The sequence below is a fragment of the Macrobrachium rosenbergii genome, chromosome 25 (assembly GCF_040412425.1).
Source record: "Macrobrachium rosenbergii isolate ZJJX-2024 chromosome 25, ASM4041242v1, whole genome shotgun sequence".
Lineage (NCBI taxonomy): Eukaryota > Metazoa > Arthropoda > Malacostraca > Decapoda > Palaemonidae > Macrobrachium > Macrobrachium rosenbergii.
The window spans coordinates 38,703,883-38,724,005 of NC_089765.1; the positions used below are offsets into that span (position 1 = coordinate 38,703,883).

General features: G+C 35.7%; 1 protein-coding gene and 1 long non-coding RNA gene across 12 annotated transcripts in view; one reads left to right on the top strand and one right to left on the bottom strand.

The window, feature by feature from the left end:
* The window catches only part of LOC136852584 (calcium-transporting ATPase sarcoplasmic/endoplasmic reticulum type-like), a 65,770-nt gene that overhangs the window by 32,746 nt on the left and 12,901 nt on the right, over nucleotides 1-20,123 (top strand). For 7 of the 11 annotated variants that reach the window (XM_067127419.1, XM_067127421.1, XM_067127420.1 and 4 more), the window contains exons 5-6: nucleotides 3,883-4,021; nucleotides 4,149-4,291. In XM_067127419.1, the coding sequence (XP_066983520.1) occupies nucleotides 3,883-4,021; nucleotides 4,149-4,291 (282 nt within the window). Of the gene's footprint in view, nucleotides 1-3,882; nucleotides 4,022-4,148; nucleotides 4,292-5,021; nucleotides 5,067-20,123 lie in introns of all 11 variants that reach the window. The other 4 variants (XM_067127415.1, XM_067127414.1, XM_067127417.1 and 1 more) reach the window with 1 other exon arrangement.
* Nucleotides 6,394-20,123, bottom strand: part of LOC136852587 (uncharacterized) — a 65,758-nt gene continuing 52,028 nt past the window's right edge. The window contains exon 3 of the long non-coding RNA XR_010857191.1: nucleotides 6,394-6,588. This is a non-coding gene — a long non-coding RNA (uncharacterized lncRNA). The remainder of the gene's footprint in view (nucleotides 6,589-20,123) is intronic.

Below are 20,123 nucleotides of genomic sequence, written 5' to 3' on the forward strand. Positions count from 1 at the left end.
AAATGATATTTTTATGATAAAATAAAGTTTGTTCATACTTACCTGGCAGATATATATAATCATAGTACCCGCCCTCCTCCCCTCAGGAGACAGTAGTTCTAGTTTCTAGAAAATCTGAATAGAAAATGGGAATGGTTCCTGATACCCGCCTCCCAGCGGCGGAATGGGTACTAACCACCTGGCCCATCTGCGTGTGCCGTAAGTTTTTGAATTTCTGTCGGTCCCTTTCGGAGAATACAGCTATATATATATCTGCCAGGTAAGTATGAACAAACTTTATTTTATCATAAAAATATCATATTTCTTGAGTGACCTTGTTGTAATTTTTTCGCCGTTTTATATTATTCGTTACATAAAGTGTTATACATCAAAATGTGCGCAATTTCATGTAGAATACAACAAAAAATTAAATAATTCTTTTAGCTTTTAACAGTTTTGAAATATTTTCATTTAAATCACGATAACTGACAAAATTTTAACATTTGGTCAATTTTGACTCGACCGAAATGCTCGAAAAACGCAATCGTAAGCCAAAATTCTTACATTCTAGTAACAATCAATCATTTAACTTTATTCTGCAACAAACAGAAAGTCTCCAGCACAATATTTCGATTTATGGTGAATTTTTGAAAAAACTTTTCCTTAAGCTCGCAAAAATCTTAGCATTTCTTGAGTCACATTGTCGTAATTTTTTCGCTGTTTTATATTATTTGTTACATAAAGTGTTATACATCAAAATGTGCGCAATTTCATGTAGAATACAACAAAAAATAAATCATGCTTTTAGCTTTTACCATTTTTGAAATATTTTCATATAAATAACGATAAATAGAAAAAAATCAACCTTCGGTCAACTTTAACTCGATCGAAATGCTTGAAAAACGCAATCGTAAGCCAAAATTCTTACATTCTAGTAACAATCAATCCTTTACCTTCATTTTGCAACAAACGGAAAGTCTCTGGCACAATATTTCGATTTATGGTGAATTTTTGAAAAAAACTTTTTCCTTCCATCCGCGCGCCGAACTCCACTAAAAATCCTAGCATTTCTTGAGTCACCTTGTAGTAATTTTTTCGCCGTTTTATATTATTCGTTACATAAAGTGTTATACATCAAAATGTGCGCAATTTCATGTAGAATACAACAAAAAATAAATCATGCTTTTAGCTTTTACCATTTTTGAAATTTTCATATAAATAACGATAAATAGAAAAAAATCAACCTTCGGTCAACTTTAACTCGATCGAAATGGTAAAAAAATGCAATTGTAAGCTAAAAAACTTACAGTCTAGTAATATTCAATCAATTTCCTTCATTTTGAAACAATTGGAAAGTCTCTAGCACAATACTTCGATTTATGGTGAATTTTTGAAAAAAACTTTTTTTATGTCCGCGTGTTACGAATTCATGCATCATTTTGTGATAATATTTTCTCTGTGTTGCTTTAATCGTTTTACAATCTGTTATATACCAAAATCGTTGCAATTTAGTGTACAATACAACTAAAAAAAATTAACTCGTCAGCTTTAACCGTTTTGCTTACAGCGCGATTTGTATACAATTATATACAAGTTTTTTTTTTCGCTGTCATATATTCCAATATTTATATATGATAATATTTTTTTTCATTTCTGATGGTTGCATACTAAACTTCATGCAATGAGAAAAAAAGGAGCCAAAAATGAACTCTCAATCTTAAAAACTAAGCGTGCTGTGATTTTTTGAAAAAAACTTTTTTTCCGCTTCGGCGCTAGCTCCTGAACGCCGCCAGCATACGGGAGACGTTTTTGTAAATAGGGCTTCGCCGTTTAAGGGTTAACTGCTATAGGTAGTCGGTAAACAGTATTTTTTTTTTATATAAAATATTATTACTGACATCTGACTCATATGAGAATTATTATTCATGCAATGCTGTTGTGATGGTATAATATGATGGAAAATACAAGATTAGTGTAGAAGACAAAAGTTTTATTCCAAACAAAAGCATTTTTGTAGGCCAAGTAGTAACTTCAGTTCTTCCTTTCATTTGCAAGTGCAACAGTTCCTTAGGCAAGAGATGATTGTGACAACAATAGGTTCCCTACCATTTTCTCATCAACTTCGTGGAAGCTAACTATCCTGGTTTGATTTTCTCTCTCTCTCTCTCTCTCTCTCTCTCTCTCTCTCTCTCTCTCTCTCTCTCTCTCTCTCTCTCTCTCTCTCTCTCATACTCAACCCTCCTTATCTAAGTTACTGTTAATCTATCCTCAGCAACAAAATCCTGGTGTAGTTGACTTTAAACATAGTTGTGACTTAAAACTTTATGCTCCCTTTAGCCATTGGTTGGATCAGTGATGTATTTTTTGTGGGGGGTGGGCGGCAGAATATATAGTGATGTCTTCTGAAGTTACTGTGAATGTCTCATTTTGATTGGAAAGGTTGTTGCTTATAAAAATAAAATCTTGAAGTTGACATACACTTCCTGACTAGTTGTGAAGGTCATTTTCATAGCTGAAGGTCCTGTAGTGGCCCAACTTACAAGATTCATCCTTCCTCTTTGACCTTAATAGTGGCAGATATGTTGCCTTTCAACTAAAACATATTTAAAACTATATGGCTTTTCCAGTCTTAGTGATTATTGATTTAAGGTTATGACCAACAAGATTCATGCCTGTGAGATGCTGTGAAAGATATGTCCTTTCAAAAGCTTATGGTGAATTCTCTTACAAAGTGCAAATCTCCTCTGGATAGTATCCAGGGATTTTGATGATGAAATAACTGGGTACTGATTTATTAGGAGGTGCACCCTCCACACTTAACTTCCCATTGTGGAAGGGGATGCCACGCTAATTTTGTTGATGCATCGTGTTCTTAGGCATCCCTCCCATCCTAAAGGTCAAGACACCATATTGTGTGGTTTCCTGGTTGAAGTAGATAACCTTTGGTAATGCTTTTGCCTCAGTTGTTTAACAATATAAATCATTAGTAGCATCAGTGGAGACATTCTGGTATCCCTCATAGTATCTGCTGTGTGCTGCATTCCACTATAACTGCAAATTATATCCATTTTATCCTCCTAGGGTGCCATCTTGTAAGGCATCATAGCAACACAGAAGGCAGGGGATTGGGATTCACAGTGTTTAACTATACATTTTGCACAAAGCAGTAAAACAAATCTGCAGTATGGCAGTTTAAAACAAACATACCCTTGCCTTTTGATGTCAGCTGTTAGCAAATATAGATAATCATAGGATATTCTAATTTTCACTTTCTAGGGATTTACCTCAGTTTGATTTTGAGTTGTGTCATTGATTTTAGTTTGATTTTGAGTTGCGTGGTTGATTTTAGTTTAGTTTTGAGTTGCGTTGTTGATTTTCATGGTAAGGGAATTCCCAGGTAACTTCAGTTCTTTTGTGTTGTACCAAGTTTGTGGTTATAAAACATGAGAATGAGTTGTCAGTATTGTCTCAGTAATGATAAGTGTGTGAATTGTAGCTCTTGTGTTTTGATGTAGTGTGTATAGTGGAAATGTGCAGTTCTTCCATTTTCTTTGTTCATCATTATGGAACATTTTTTATTTTCCTTATGATTTCCAATCTATAAATCTAGCTCGTGTTTTGATTTGGTTTCTGTAGCTGTAATTTGTGTTTCTGCCTTATTTACATGGCATGTATGATGAAATCATTAGTTTTTGTTGAAAAGAAAAGGGGTGAAGAACATTACATGAAGTTGAATATTACACAAGTGGAAATGGCATAAAGATAAAATTACCCCTCAAGCTAACTCTACAAATGTTCAAGATTCTTAATACCGTACTTACTAGTAGTTAATGTATTTCATGATAATGCTTTGTAAGTTTCATTTTTAAAATTTGCTTCCCTTTCATTTTTTCATTTTAATAGGAAAGAAATGCAGAATCCGCTATAGAAGCCCTAAAAGAATATGAACCAGAAATGGGGAAAGTAATCCGAGCCAATAAACCAGGAGTGCAAAATATTAGAGCTCGTGAAATTGTGCCCGGAGATATCATTGAAGTATCAGGTAACTTTTTGGAATTTTTTGTGTTGAGAATACTTCTATCATTATATTTCCTTATTTTTTGATGTACTGCATTATTTTTTTTTAAATAAATTACATTAGCTAATGGTTACACTATCTTTGTTTAAAGTTGGTGACAAGATACCTGCAGACATGCGACTTTTAAAGATTTACTCAACAACTCTGCGAATTGACCAGTCCATCTTGACTGGAGAGAGTGTGTCTGTTATCAAGCATACAGACATCATTCCAGATCCTCAGGCTGTGAATCAGGTAAGCAGTTTTTCCTCAGATCTCTGTTATTAAGTTATTTTTTCCATATTAAAGTTTGCTGAAATTGGAATTTACTTTGACCAAATATTGAAGTATTTTTTTTTTCTTTTATTAAGGTCAATGATGTTATTTAATTGATTTATGTGCTTGTACTTGAATTGAACAAGAAGTTAGTGTTTTCCCTGTTTGCCAAAACATGTTGGGAAAGTGCTGTTAAAGCTACTGTCACCCACTATAAGTTATAAGATTGTTGATTTATGTGAAGTATATTCCATGAGGAAGTCCCTTTGTAGAAATAGGGAAGTACAGTACAATGCTGGGAATATTTTGCATATAATTTATTTGCATTTTCAGAAAATAGTTGATCACCCGGGGTACTGTAACATATTATGGTGTATCAGGTTTGACGACAGTTTGGTTGGTTTGTTATTAAAGGCGTGTTCTATTTGTGAAAGAATCTGAATCATGGTTTTTTAATGCATATAATTGTGAATTGATGAAGTTTAGTTTGTTAGGTTCCTTTTAATGTTATTAAACATGATGAAACCAGAATTCAGATTCATTATAGAAGTGAAATTAGAGTGACAAGTAGAACAGGCCTCCAACATATACCATTGATTGGAGGCAAACCCTTTCACTATTCTGTGTTTTCCATGTGTGGTATATCATTAACAAACGTAGCCTAACTGCTTGTTTACCTGCATGTAGTAAAATGTATTCACTTTACAAGCAAACCTTGAAGGAAGGGGGCAATGTATCTCAGGCTACTATCCAGGTAAAGACTAATTACAATATTGTACTTAATCCTTTTTCTTAATTCCCTCGTTTTTGGTAAATTTTCATATGGTAGTACAGTATACCTTTTGTTAAACCCAGTACCACTTACTTTCTATTCATATATTTTGTAAGTGTATTCACCTGTATCAGAAGTTTTTCCTTTGAGAGTTAACGGCACAACATACAGCGTTGGCTCTCTAAAATGTGTACAATACAGTATATAGATTAAGCCAGTATACACCTTTGGGTTTTTATGTGATCTGCAGTTCTGACCTGGTATTTCCTGCACAAACTTGTACTTTACTATTTTAGGTGCATTTGAACAATTTATACAGACATAACTGATCACTCTGTGACCAAGGATATAACCCTGCAGGTAGAATTTTGTAAAAATGTAGAATGGGAGTATTAAAGTATTATGGCTAGCGGAAAGTAGATTCTTACCTCGCTTGTGTTTCATATCTTTAGTACTAGAGTGACATCAATGTTAGGTGTGCCTATTTTCATTGCTTAATCATTGTTTCTGTGGAACAAGTATACTCAAGATTTTTATGCCACTGATCTGTTTGCTGTTTTTGAAATATAGTCTGTTCTTGAACTCTTGAGAGTTGCCACAGCTTTTTCTTTTAATCTCGAATTTCATTGCTCTTGTGTACTGGTCATTTTTGAGGTTGCTTAGTTTATTCTTCATAAGTTTTAATCTTACATTACTTGAAGCATTTCTTTGTAAAATGTTGCTAATTTTAAATGTGTGAAAGAGTAGGAAAACTTTGTTGGTAATGAGTCTAGTTCTGATGTATGTAATGAGTCTAGTTCTGATGTATAGTTCTGATGTAAGTTGCCCAAGTTTAAATGGATGTGATTCATGTGTGGAAATGGGATTGGATAGGTTTTGTAACTATATGTTTTCAATATTTGCAAGTGCATGTTTCCAAAGCTCATACTAATTTTGCTTATACTAATGATCGTCTGCTTGCTCCGTTTATTTTTTCCAGTTAAGGTGTGGGAAATCTATAAATGCTGTCTCTTATGATAGCAATTAGGCTAGTAGTGTGTATATTACATGCTCTTGTAATTCTCAATTTCCCTACCTAGGAAAGTGTGATACATCTAGAAAGTGCAAATTTATTTTGTGGTGAAATTTTTATTTCAAGTATACTGCATCACATTCCAAAACTGTTCAAGTTTCAAGCAATTTGTTAGAATAATGCGTAACTTTATAAGTCGGTCGTTAATGTTAGTAGAAGTGTTCAGATAATATCATAAAAGGAAAAGTGGGTTTTAAAAAAGTATTTAAACGTGTATGCATTTGCTTAAATTGAGGCTCAAGTTTTTGGAAATTTTATTATTTTGTATAAAGTTGTTCCCAGAATACTGTGACAGCTCTAACCAGTGATACAGCTTCCATTATGAAGTTGAACTCAGTTGATATTTAAACTTCAGGATTTGAGTTCTTACCAGAAAACAGGTTCTCCAGGTTACCTGGTTGAAGTGATGTTCCCCTTACATATAGAGACATGCTGTAACAGGTAAAAAAACACACAAGGTCATTATTTAGAATACAAAACACCTCTGTAAAAAAAACACTCAAGGTCAATATTGTGAGTACCAAACACCTCATTAAAAAAATTTGCCAAGAAGCTATTAGCTTGTAACCATTCTTCTCCTGAACGTTCATCCAATCCCAAGAGCATGTGATGTTTTATAGAAATAAAATAGACCAAATAAAGAATCTAGTTGATATGGAAAAATTTCTGACAATAATTGAATTTTAAATGTGACAAGACAGTCTGCTGTGAACAACCTTGTGCTAATAGAAATGATAGTATCTTACTGGGTAATAGATGACATTATGTAGGGAAATGATATTGATGAATTTGTACATTGAAATGTTGTAAATCTCATGACCAATGCCTCCCCAAAGTCAATTCGTTTCATCACAACCTTATTAATCATATAAGATGCCTAAATTTATATCCCAAATGTTTCAGGATTTTTCACTGTTGAACAAAAGGTGGTCTACACCTGCCTCATCTGGATCCTCTGGCATGTCTCATTCAGTAGCCTTACTTTTGTATGAACCTACAGAGCTGTTTAGGCACCTGTAAACTGGAAAGTGGTGTCCCACAAATAAGTACCTGTGAGCCAGAATATAAAATTCTTAGGTATATAGTTTGGCACTCAAACTGGAAAGCACACATTGCTTACAATAATTAAAAAAGCAAAACTATTAAACATATGACATAGTGCTTTCAGTTTGACCCTAATTTTTTTGCACGAAGAAAGTGCCAGCTGTATGGTACAATTTCAGATCCAAATCGATATGTAATGAAAGGGTCAGAATCTGCATTGAAGTTTTCAAGTCCTATCCAGATAAATATGCCCAAGTTGTAAGTGATGAACAGTGGATTAATAACCATACAAAATACTATAAAGAATCAAGCAGTTGAATTACTCGATTATACTGTTGGCTCCAAATCTTCTTTTGGCAAAGGATTTGCTGCAAAATCATTTAGCGAAACAAGTCGGTCATCTGCCCAATAATGGTTCAGGTTTCACAACAGAACTTATGTCCAACATGGTGGTTAGCAGGTTGTGTGAAAGGCAGTTGGTTTCAGACAAGGATTTTTTATGTACGGTGAATTTTTATAGTTTCATGCAAATATTTTCAGTGTTGAAGTATTATGACCCAAATAATTTACAGATGCATTAAAGACAATATCCCCCCCCATTGCTTTCCCTTTTTTTGGTCTCATGAAGAGAACCAGCAAGGAAAGGTTTCTCTTCAGCTGGCTTACTGTTCAATGATTTCTTTACCTTTCAAAAACAAATTTTTTTTTTTTTATCCAGCCACTGGTTTTCTCAGTTTTGCTGTGTTTGGAAAATACTGGACTTGCTTGATCCCCATGTGACCTTTTATCCTCTTCATTTTATTAATTGAGAATGATGGTTGCAGTATAGTGATAGCTGTACTGCTGATAACTAATGTCCATTAGTAAGGAGAGCAAAGACTTCTGATGGGTACAAGTCTTTACTGCTGCATGCTAGAGAGATACGTGCATTAATGAGGGGAGTGTAGATTTTGGAAAAGCGTGATCATTGAATGTTTGTACTCATGCTGGAGTGAAAATTGTATTATGATGAGAAACTGGAGGAGAGAGAGGGTATCAAGAGGCTGGTGTAGATAAGGAAGTCTTTTCTCCCTCATTGTCACCACTATTCCGAAGCTGAAGGGTCAGTTACTTTGATGCGTCTTCTACTATTTCCCTCATAAGCCTTGTGCTCCTTAGATGACCCTTGTGTTCCTAATTGGGCCCAAGCCAAGCGTTATACTGATCTGCTAGCTCTTTTGATTAAGGTGTTGGAAGATCCTGAAAGTTCCCTTGCTGATTTTTTGGTCCCACCTGCTGAGGCTCTACCAGTCTTGTGGCAAGCATTTTCCCTTTATGAGTGGAGACTGTCCTCATTGCCCTGCAAGCCTTGCAATACAATGAGGAAGTCCTTGATAGCTTGTATAAAGGAAGTGGGCCATACAGTTGTACCATTATGTACTGTAGGTCTTCCTGCTCAGCCTTGGATCTCTCATTTGTTGGAGTTACCCATTCTCATGAGTTTTTGCCCACTGCATGAGGTCAAGCTTCCATCGTGGAAAATGTCTTTCATTCATAGTCTTGCTTGGTTGTTGTTTCTGCCCCTTAAAGATTCTGTGAACAGAGACCCTCTTCTAGGAACTGTCATTTTGCTTGCCATAGCATCAGCAGAGAAAATATTCCATTCCGGTGGAGAAAATAGGCAAGTTACACAGTTCCTACTGCATCTGGTATTTGGAGGGGTGAATGAGCACTCATCTTATTAGTTCCAGAGTTTGTTGGGAAGACTCAGAACCCTTTAGTTCATGACCTGAGGTGTGATAGTTTCATGATGGAATCATGAAGTTCTTGTGATTCCATCTCTCCGAGACTGTCATTGAGGATCAAGATGAAAGACGCTCGGGTGTTTGGTGAGAGCTGTGAGATGTTGTTCGAACAAGACATACAAGCCTGAGTGCTGATACTTATTCCTGTTTACCACTAGGCAGAAGGTATCCAAGAATGCCATTCCCTTCTGGCTTTAGTTAGGTATGACTTGGTACTCCTGAGTGAGAGCCTGTTTAGTCAGAAATCCTTTCATCCTTTGTAGACAGAACTCAATAGTCCAGGTATTGGGGATCATGTGTCTAGAGATGCCAGACCACCTTTTTCTCTTCCAACTTGAGGGACGTCACCTACAAATCCTTGGACACCTCTTTGGATATGTATATGTGGTGGCTGCTCAATTCTTTTAGCTACCTTGTCTCCTCAGTATAGTAGCTGTGATTTACGCTGGTCTGGCCTATGTAAGCAGGTTACATAACAGTGTATGTTGCTCAAAAGCTGTACCCTGGGGATGTCTTTACCTGTCCTTTAAAAAATGGGTATTTTTAGAATTAATTGTTATAAGAGAGCCTGTGAAAATAATTACTACTTACTAAGTTGTTTGCCTTACGTAAATGGGAAAGACAGGTTCCCTTTAATTCTTCCTGGCAGAGGGGCTTATCAACCTTTGCATTGATAACTGCCAGGCTGCATAAAAGGTCAACTGTCCATGCTCACATGGTTATCAGAAGCTGTAATTTCAAAGTGGTGATTGAACTGTCTTTTCAGTCTTCCATTTGGCAAGCACAGTCGAGACAAGCAGACATCTGGATGTTGATGGTACAAATTCTTCCTTTCCTAATGTGAAAGATCCATTCCTAATGTGAAAGATCCATACCTGATACAAGCGCCTTGCTTTATTCCACAATTTTTTTTATCGTAACTTCCTTTTAAGCTACCAGAGATTTGGATCCTGTCTTGGCAGTCTCCAGGTACTCCACTGGATCCTGCATTCATATACACACTTGGAGGCTATTTAGCCTCAGAATTTGTATGTGATCCTGTGTTTCCACCTAAATTGTGTTTCAAGCATAGGCTTTAGATAAATGGTGCTGTGATGGAACAAACTTTTTTTTTTATAAAAAAAGTTTTTCTATAAATCCATCAATCATATGAGTACCCTCCTAATACATCAAACTTCACTACCTCAAAATTTACACAAAAAGTGGAGCTGCATGGGTGAGACATGAAAGACCAAGGTCATTTGGGATATGAATATTGGCATGTAGATTAATGAGCTTGTATAAAAATACTTTTTATAAAAATATGCTTCAGTTCAATGCATTTGATATTAATCTACAGCATACTTAGTCATGAGACCCATCCCCCCTTTATCTAAAACACTAGCTTTCTTTGGATGCTACAGTTGTAATGATTTTAATTATTAATGCATAATCTTTTAATGTCATGATTTTTATGTACGTCCCCATTAAATAGATTCCAAGTTCTGATGTCGTCTTCTCTTATTAGGTGTGGCTAGAATGTGTATCTTTAACTGTAATCATGTTCTGTTGGAAAACTGGATGAACTTACTCCTAAACCACAGTTTTTTGGCAGCATTACATAAAAGTAGGAATTCTTTCTTTATTACATAAAATTAGGATAATGAAGTTTTTATTTTCATGACATACAGTATATAACCAAAGTGATGTGATCTGAATTTCATGCATGTGAAAAAGAGTATCGAGTATTTTGTTAGGTCTTTGCCTAGGATGATTTTCATTTATTGGAGTTAACTTAGAGACCTTTAACCCTACATCAGGTTTTATAGTATAAGAAGCAAGTCACTGTAACTTTCAAAATCCTCAGCAACAAATCGTGAAATTGTACTCTCAGAAAGTTCTTGTTTGCATTGTTTATAAGTGTACAGTAATGGCCCTGTTTAAGAAATTTTTTGGTGTCTTACCCTGTCCATAGAAGCTAAAAGGCTGTTGAAAGCCTACTTAGGTTAACCTAAATGGATCCTTCAAGACACCAGACATAACAAGACTTCCATTTTACGTGTACTTATGGTCATATTTTTGTTTACTAAACAATACCTTTTCAAACATCCTGTACCAAATGATATTTCTATCTTGACCTTAACATCCAGTTTAAGGATTTTGTTGTTATCTGACCATTGAAAGAAACTTGCGTTAGAAGTAAACTATTCTTGTATACATGAATGTAGGATTCATCATATGAAAAGGAACAACTCGCAATTTTGACTCGTCTGAGAATTGGTCACGTGTTTGACCCATGTGTATTTGATGATTAGCCCATGTGATCTAGTCCCTATATGTATAGAATGTAGAATAACTCTCAGTAAAACGTTTTTTGTCTGAATATGCAAAATATAATCAACAAGTAAATGTTAAATAGTAAACAAATCACTCAAGAAATTTTTTAAATTTCTATTGTTTCAGTCAAATTTTTAGAAAGCTGCAGTTCAATAAATACTCTTTATATTTATATTTATCAGGACAAATCCTTCTGGCCAACCCTCTGAAAGCTAGATGAATTAGCTCAATGGTCTGGTTAAGCTACCTAATAATAATAATAATAATAATAATAATAATAATAATAATAATAATAATAATAATAATAATAATAATAATAATAATAATAATAATTGATGATGATGATGATGATGATGAGAACTCAAGAAGGAAACAGAATCAATGCTAACAGAAGCACAAAATCAGGCCCTAAGAACCAGATATGTCCAAAGAACGATTTATGGAAATAACACCTCATCCATATGCAGGAAGGGCAATATGCAAGCTTGCAATAAGTGGTACGAACACCAACCTGAGGGAGTGATAGAAAACGATCAGGCAAAGATCTTCCGGGACTATGGTATTGGAACAGATAGGGTGATACATGCCAATAGACCAGGCTTGATGCTGATTGACAATATCAAGAAGAAAGTATCACTCAGTTATGTTGTAGTACCATGGGACACCAGGGTAGACACTCACTGATGTTGCAGTACTATGGGACACCATAGTAGATGAGAAAGAAGAGGAAAAATTGGTAAGCAATACTAAATATCAAGACCTGAAAATAGAAATAAGAAGGATATGGGATATGCCAGTGAAAATTGTACCCATAATCATAGGAACACTAGGTATGATCCCAAGATCCCTGAGAAGGAACCTGGAAAAACTAGATGCCAAAGTAGCTCCAGGACTCGTGCAGAAGGGCATGCTAATAGAAACAGCGCACATAGTGAAAAAGTGATGGACTCCTAAGGAGGCAGGATGCAACCTGTTACCCACACTATAAATATCACCCAGTTGAGTAGGGTGACTGAGAAGACCAAAAAAATATATAATAATAAAAATAAAAATAATCCTGGAAGAAGACCCTCTTTGAGGCAAACTTCATTGAAAAAGAATGGCACTCTGTATGCTGTTGTTTACATTGCACCTTCTCAAGTTGCCATGTAAGTTTCTTCTTTTCAGCAGGTAGATTGTAAAGCAGCTGTCTGAAGTTCTTTTATTATCCTGACTCTCCAGTAGTTCTTGCTACTATCTAAAAGGGATGAATGGCCCCACATGCATGGAATATTTATACAGTACCTGAAAACAGGTTTACAAAGATGGGTGCAATTTTTATTGGTTGGTCATATACAGAGAGCTCTCCTATTGGCTGGCTGCAAGTCTAGCTGACTGATGGGGATACTGATTGGTTGGCGCCAGGGGGTTCTGCTCGTGGCCTCCCGGGGTGGGTGGTTTTAGTGTTATCTTGTGGGCGCCTAGTTCTCCTGACACTGGTTGGCAGGGGGAGGGTTTCCTGACTCAAATTGAGAGTGGGTTTTCACTGAAGAACAGGAAGGACCTCCTTGTAGTGAAGCAGCATTGGTCCATGTTGCTGTTAAGGACTGTGGTACAGGCAATCCCCGGTTATCAGCCATCCGATTTTATGGCGCTTGTCTAGCAATGACGATAACCGAATTTTCGACGCTGATTCCTGGTTATCAGTGCTGATCCCTGGTTATTGGTGGTGCTGATCCCCGATTATTGATGCCGATAACTGGATACCAGCGCCAATAACCGAGGATCGGTGCTATTATCGCCGATTTTCAGTTGTCTGCGATTTTCGGTGATCGTCACCCTGTCGGGAACGGAACCCCGCTGATAACCGGGGACTGCCTGTATTCCTCATGATCTGCTGGCATTGGGGGATGTTGCTGTGTTCCCTCATGCAGTATTGGTATACTGCCCTTTCTTGTAGATGGATGGCAATCCTCTTGGAGAGGCTAGTTGTGGTCATACCAGTGTAAGAATGGTGGCATCCATTCTCAGGGTACAGTATTTGGTATACAACTCCTTTTCTCTTCATGGGATCACTGCTCTGATGAAGGGCCTGTTCTTCATGAGGTACTGGGCATCATCTGATCCTTATGATAAATTGTAAGGTCAGCAATTGTGTGAAGAATCAAATAATGTTCTTCAGGGCTACCCTTCCTTCTTATACTCTGTATTCATATATCTTCTTATACTTTATATTCATATCCCTGTAGAATAATTTATCGTCCTTGCACCCCTCCTTTGGTTAAGGACATTGAGTCTAGAAGCGACATTAAAAATTTATTAAACTATTTTATAATAATAATCTACCTGTATTCCTTGCAAGAGTTTGAGTTTCCTATCTTTAGCTGATGCTTGCACATCTTGGACTTGCATTGTATTTAACACTTTGGTCATTTGAAAGTTGTAAAATGCGTGATATGGGACTCAAAAATTTTTTGGACTGGAAATTATATAACTCATATTTCATGTGATCTGTATCAGCAAAGTTATTTTCATGGTGTCATGATGATGTTGGTGTTGTATTGGACCTGATCTGTTCACCAAAGTGTAAAAAAAAAAATGAGTCTCATTAAATTAGCTTTAAAACATTTTTTGTGTATGTGTTCTGGGACAGTTTAAACACATCACTATCATCACTACTAAATATAACGCCTGATATTTATTAGGGGTCAGTGAAAGTTTCTGTAAAGTTACAGTAAATACAAATGATTCTTTGCCATTCCATGTCCATTTGCATCTTTATAATCTTTTGCAGGCAACTTGCCCACAAATGATAGCACTCTTTAACACTTGGTATTTTCAAATACTGTATGTATGTCTCTGGTGGTTTTCACACAATATCACAAAATATGAACGAGAAGTAATTTGCATTAATGGTGCAAAATTTTAAAAATGAAAGATCAAAGAAAGATGGCATGCATCAGAAAAGCAGTAGTAAGGAAGCAGGCTAAAGCCTTTTGTCCTTCGTGGTGGAGCATGGATGGGTCGTGCATTCTGCCCACCATGTCCTAGTTTATTTCTGACTTCTCATGATGTCATCAAAAAGTTTCTTATGATTTGATACCTTTATTTGAATATAAGTAAGTTAATGAAAAATATCTAAGAAAATGTATTGTGTCAAAATGACACTGAGGCTAGATTTGAAATGAATGCATCAATGTGTTAGAAGTGATTCAAAGGGTTAAAGGCTTTTGTAAACTGATGTGATTTATTTTTTGAGAGTTCATTGCTTCCATATGCATTGCATGTGCACTTACTACCAGACTCGATCCTCTTTTTTTATATATGTTTTTGGGGACTGTGACAGATTGTGGTCATTGACTCATTTGGAGTTTATTAATACAAGCTTGGTTGTCACAGCAAAAGTTTATGAAAAGGATTTGGGTGTATGAAGAGAGTTCATTTTTTTTTTTTATACAATATTAGTAGTCGGGCACCATAAAACTTAGCAAGGTTAAGCCATTTTAAGAGGTATTCTGGAAGGATGCTAAATCTGGAATGTTATGATTTACTTTTAATAAATATGTGTGATTGATGTGATGGTTGATTTATTCCATGTTTAATCAAAGCAAATAACATGAATAGTATAATTTTTGCAATTTTTAGATGAAATCTTTGTCTTTGTGAAAAGTAGATTATTGTAGAGGAAATAGTTTATTACAGGCCAGTTGTAGTAGTTAGGTTGAAGTGAGGAAAGGTAATGCACTCAAAGAAAGTGTTGAAATGTGCCACAGTTGATAACTTCAGATTATCATCAAATGTTTGTATATATTTTTGCTTTCTGTACATAGTGAACATATCATAAACTTGAAAGTACACAACAGCAGCAGTGTAAACAGAAACTGTCTTCTGTAATCCTTTATAGCTTTGGAAGATAATTAAATGAATATTGATAACCTGGGCATTGTTAAATATGGCAAAAATCATGTACTCTTCTGTGTTTCACTTGTTTGCTCGAGATTCACTCTATTGTATTTAGTCACTGCACTTGGAAATTGTATTTGTGAAATCCTGTTCAATGTTATTTTAGCAGTTATGGCACCTGGTGTACTGTGATGGCAGTATGTAGAAGCCATTTTATTTTGTAGTTTGTTGTATGAAATGCCTGCCTTGAAGTATAGTACAGTAGTATGTTTGAAAACTTTTAGAGGAGAATGTGTGTTTATTTATGAGTAGTCTTAGGCATTTTTTTTCTGGTGTGAACATATTGTGTGCAGCGATAGTTTTGGGATGAGAAACCACCTGAAGGTTATGTGGCAGTCTCTGACGTCTTTTGCAAATATGATTTTGAACTCTGGTATTTTAAGCCATCAGGTTTTGTTAGTGACATGTATAAATTACTTCATTTATCACCATCTTTGGTAGATTTTAATTACCGTCGACAATAATATGATGTTCAGTTATGAGCAGTGTATTTCAAATATATTCCCTGTCTTGGTGAATTTATTGAACTGTATTTTTTAGGCTCTAAAAATTGACTACATTTTTAAGATATTTTTTTTTATTTTCTTTTCATGGGGCTAGATGTGAAATTAGTTCTTTACCATCATCTTTTACCCCCATAAGCTTTCTGGCCAAATTCCTTTATGATCTAGGTGTTTGTTTGTACCCATTCTTCATGATTTTTCTTCAACCAGGCTTTGTCCAGCTACTTTAGAATGTACTGCTATTCTAACAAACTGCACTTCATCCCTTCTTATCACTTGTCCAGACCATCTCAGTCTTTTCGAACCTTTGGGCACAACATCTTTCTGCTACTTCATTATTTAAAATTTGATCATCCATGAGCTGCAGCATTTAGTAGTCACACCTTGTCAGAATCTGTCATTTCTATGTAAGGATTAAAGTTTCTCTTTTCTTATTTGCCATATTTTTTAGTTTTTAAGTCTTTCCACTTCATGATGACACACACACACACACACACACACACACACACACACACACACACACACACACACACACACACACACACACACACTCTCTCTCTCTCTCTCTCTCTCTCTCTCTCTCTCTCTGTTCTTGAATTGACTTGTGGTATTTATAATCTTTTTTATTTTTCATTGTTCGGTTTTTTTGTATGCACATGCTATGAATAAGTAATACCTCAGTAAAATCTTTTGTTATTGTTACTACAGTGACTCATATTAATGCCATGCAACCACAATATTTATAATTTCTGCAGACTTCTTGCTTGTTTTGTCACAACCCATCATTCATACATTTTCCCACATTCATTATCTCAAATGTCCGAAGACTAAACAGTCTGTTGTCTAACAGACAGAAATAGCTTGGAAATTTAATGCCACATGTGCTACTTTGACTCTCAGGTACCCTTCAGGTCAACTTTCACTCTTCAGAAACACCATTTTCCAGCTGTATTCTAACCATTTTTTAATTCATTGACTATTGCTAGGGTTCTTCTCTTGTTCACTGGTTATGTTGTGATGGCTGACTAGTTGTAGAATCCTGTACCTGTTGGTAAAATTATGCTTCTTGTCTGTTTTAAGTGCAATTTCAGAAACCCTTTCAGTGCATTTCGAAAATCTGAAATATTCTAGGTTTCAGTGTCTTGGTGTAAGTGTTTCTGATAATGAGTTAGGCTTCCCTTCTTGCTAACTCCTTCCGTTAGTGTTCTTTACAGTATTTTGAGCACAGGGCAAAGTGGCTGTTCTTACTACTTTGCCCTGTGTTTTTGGAATTTTGTTAATTTACGGTAATTGTATTATTTTGCATTTTCAAGGAGTTGTCTTCTTAGCATTAAAAATGTCTCATCACTAATAGGCTTTTTTTCTTGCTTTGACATTATTTCCGTATTTTCATACTAATTTTTGTGATTGTTTGATAGATAATTGTGTACTTCTTTTTATTGCCTATTGATTTGTATTATTAGAAAGTATTCCTATCCCAGCCCCAGACGTTGGCATTTGCCCCCTCATAAAATTCTGACTCCAATCAAAGTAATTTTGTGGGAACCCTAGGGAACAGTTTCTTTCAAGAGTTGCGTTTGTTATAGGTGGCAATTTTAAACTGAGAGGAGTGCCCACTGAGGTATCAGCAGGTGGTCATCAGAACCACTCTAAGTCTTCCACATTCTGCCATTGTCACAGAAGCAGTCACTAACCATTCTGCCATTGTCACAGAAGCAGTCAAGTTAGTGATGATGATTGTCTTTTGTACAGTGACTTCAGTAGCAGCAGTGGTCATGACTGCTCTAGTTCACATAAAAAAAGAGCAGTAGTAGTCATCCCATTGAAAGATTGATAGCTCCTCATGTAAGACTAACAACTGGACTTGACAGTGAACATATATGATTATCACCTCCAGTTGGATCCTTGACAAACCTCAGGTGAAGGGCATCACTGATTGTGACTGTATGGCCTGGCTTCTTGGGGTAAACAGCAAATTGAGCGCTATTGCCCTCAACCCCTGAGATGCAGTGTGAAGAACCGTTTGATTATAGTTGTGCTGGTGAAGGAGAGGATTCTTCTGAATCTGCAAGCCAGTACCCCATAACACCAGCCAAGAATCTGTCAACAAATTGTTTTCTGCAGTGGTGAGCCTGGCAGAAAAAGGGATCATCACTTACTGCCTTTTCCCTATCATTTTCCAGTGACATACTTTTGTCAGTGGCTTACATGGGGGCATTAAAATGGGCAAAGAGGAGCCACTCATTATTGCAGGAGCTAATGAGTTCAGAAATATCATCACAACCATCCAGGATCCTTTAGAACTTCCCTTTATCTTGTGATTGGTGCACAGAAAGGTCATTGATCCAGTCATTTCCTGTTTCAGTGATTATGAATTTCCTCTTTTTCTTCAGTGACTTAATAAAATGTCTGTCTCTGCTATCTAGAGTTATAGGAGCTTACACTGAAGATGATCTGTCTACTGGAATTTTCATTAAGATGGGTCAGCAAGATTCATACAATATTTAGGAAAGTCGTTGTTGGACATTGGTGGCATACTTTTTTGCCTGACTTGTAGCAGACTCAAATAACAAGTAGCCGGGACTGTACCACAGCACCCTTCTTCATCTCTTCATAGGTGTGTCTTATTTTTTTGTAGTGAGGTCTGTCAAAAGTGACAACTCCAGGATGTTCTTCGTCACAGGGTAATGGAGGAAGCAGGTTGCAAGGAATGCAGTTTCTTTCTGTCAAGTGATCTTGAGAAACATTTCAGGTGGCAAAGTAGAACACGAAAGAATATTAGTCCACAAAATCAGAGCTCTCTCTACTTTTGTTATTGTCAGCATAATATGGATGTCTTCTGTTCCGAATGCAGGTATCTTGCAGTACTTGTCCACCTTCGCTAGTTTTTATTTTTGAGATGTCACCCATGAATGGGTAGATTTGAATTTGTTGGGATTGGTAATTGCAGTGGGCTAAGTATTATCTTTTGGAGAAGATGAGGATTCTTTCTTCACTTCATAACTCCATTTTCCTTCATTCATGGTAAACTCAAAAATGTAGATTAGGTTATAAGTATTTTTTTCATGAATTGTTTGCTTCTGTGCAAAACTTAAAAGCTTAATCAGCTTGATTAATACATTAGGTATCCTTAGATAAAAGCTCCTTGCGTGATACGCTGTGGGTTTATCCTAACGATGATTAACCTTTTAGAGTTAACCCTTAAACGCTGAGCCTCTATTTACAAAAACGTCTCCCGTATGCTGGCGGCGTTCGGTGAGTTAGCGCCGAAGCGGAAAAAAGGTTTTTTTCAAAAAATCACAGCACGCTTAGTTTTTAAGATTAAGAGTTCATTTTTGGCTCCTTTTTTTTGTCATTGCCTGAAGTTTAGTAATGCAACCATCAGGAATGAAAAAAAATATCATTATCATATATAAATATTGGAATATATGACAGCGAAAAAAAAAAAAACATAATTGTATACAAATCGCGCGGTAAGCACAACGGTTAAAGCTAATGAGTTAATTTTTTTTAGTTTTATTGTACACTAAATTGCGATGATTTTGGTATATAACAAATTGTAAAACGATCAAAGCAACACAGAGAAAATATTATCACAAAATGATGCATGAATTTGTAACGAGCGGACGTAAAAAAATGTTTTTTTCAAAAATTCACCATAAATCGAAATATTGTGCTAGAGACTTCCCGTTCGTTGAAAAATGAAGCTAATTGATTGAATATTACTAGACTGTAAGTGTTTTAGCTTACAATTGCAGTTTTCGACCATTTTGGTCGAGTTAAAGTTGACCGAAAGTATAATTTTTTCTATTTATCGTGATTTATATGAAAATATTTCAAAACTGATAAAAGCTACAACCATGAGTTATTTTCTGTTGTATTATACATGAAATTGTGCACATTTTCATATATAAAACTTTATGTAACGACTAATATAAAACGGTGCAAATATTACGACGACGAGACGAAAGAATTTCTGAGATGTTCGGCCGAGTTACTGCTCAGATGTAAGGAAAATGTTTTTTTTAAAAAATTCACCATAAATCGAAATATTGTGCTAGAGACTTCCAATTTATTGCAAAATGAAGGCAAACGATTGAATATTACTAGAATGTAAGAGTTTTAGCTTACAATTGGGTTTTTTGACCATTTCGGTCGAGTTAAAGTTGACCGAAGGTTGAAATTTTGGCAGTTATCGTGATTTATGTGAAAATATTTCAAAACTGATAAAAGCTACAACCATGAGCTATCTTCTGTTGTATTCTACATGAAATTGCGCACATTTTTATATATAAAAGTTTATGTAACGACTAACGTAAAACGATGCAAACATTACGACAACATGACAAAAGAATTTCTGAGATGTTCGGCCGAGTTA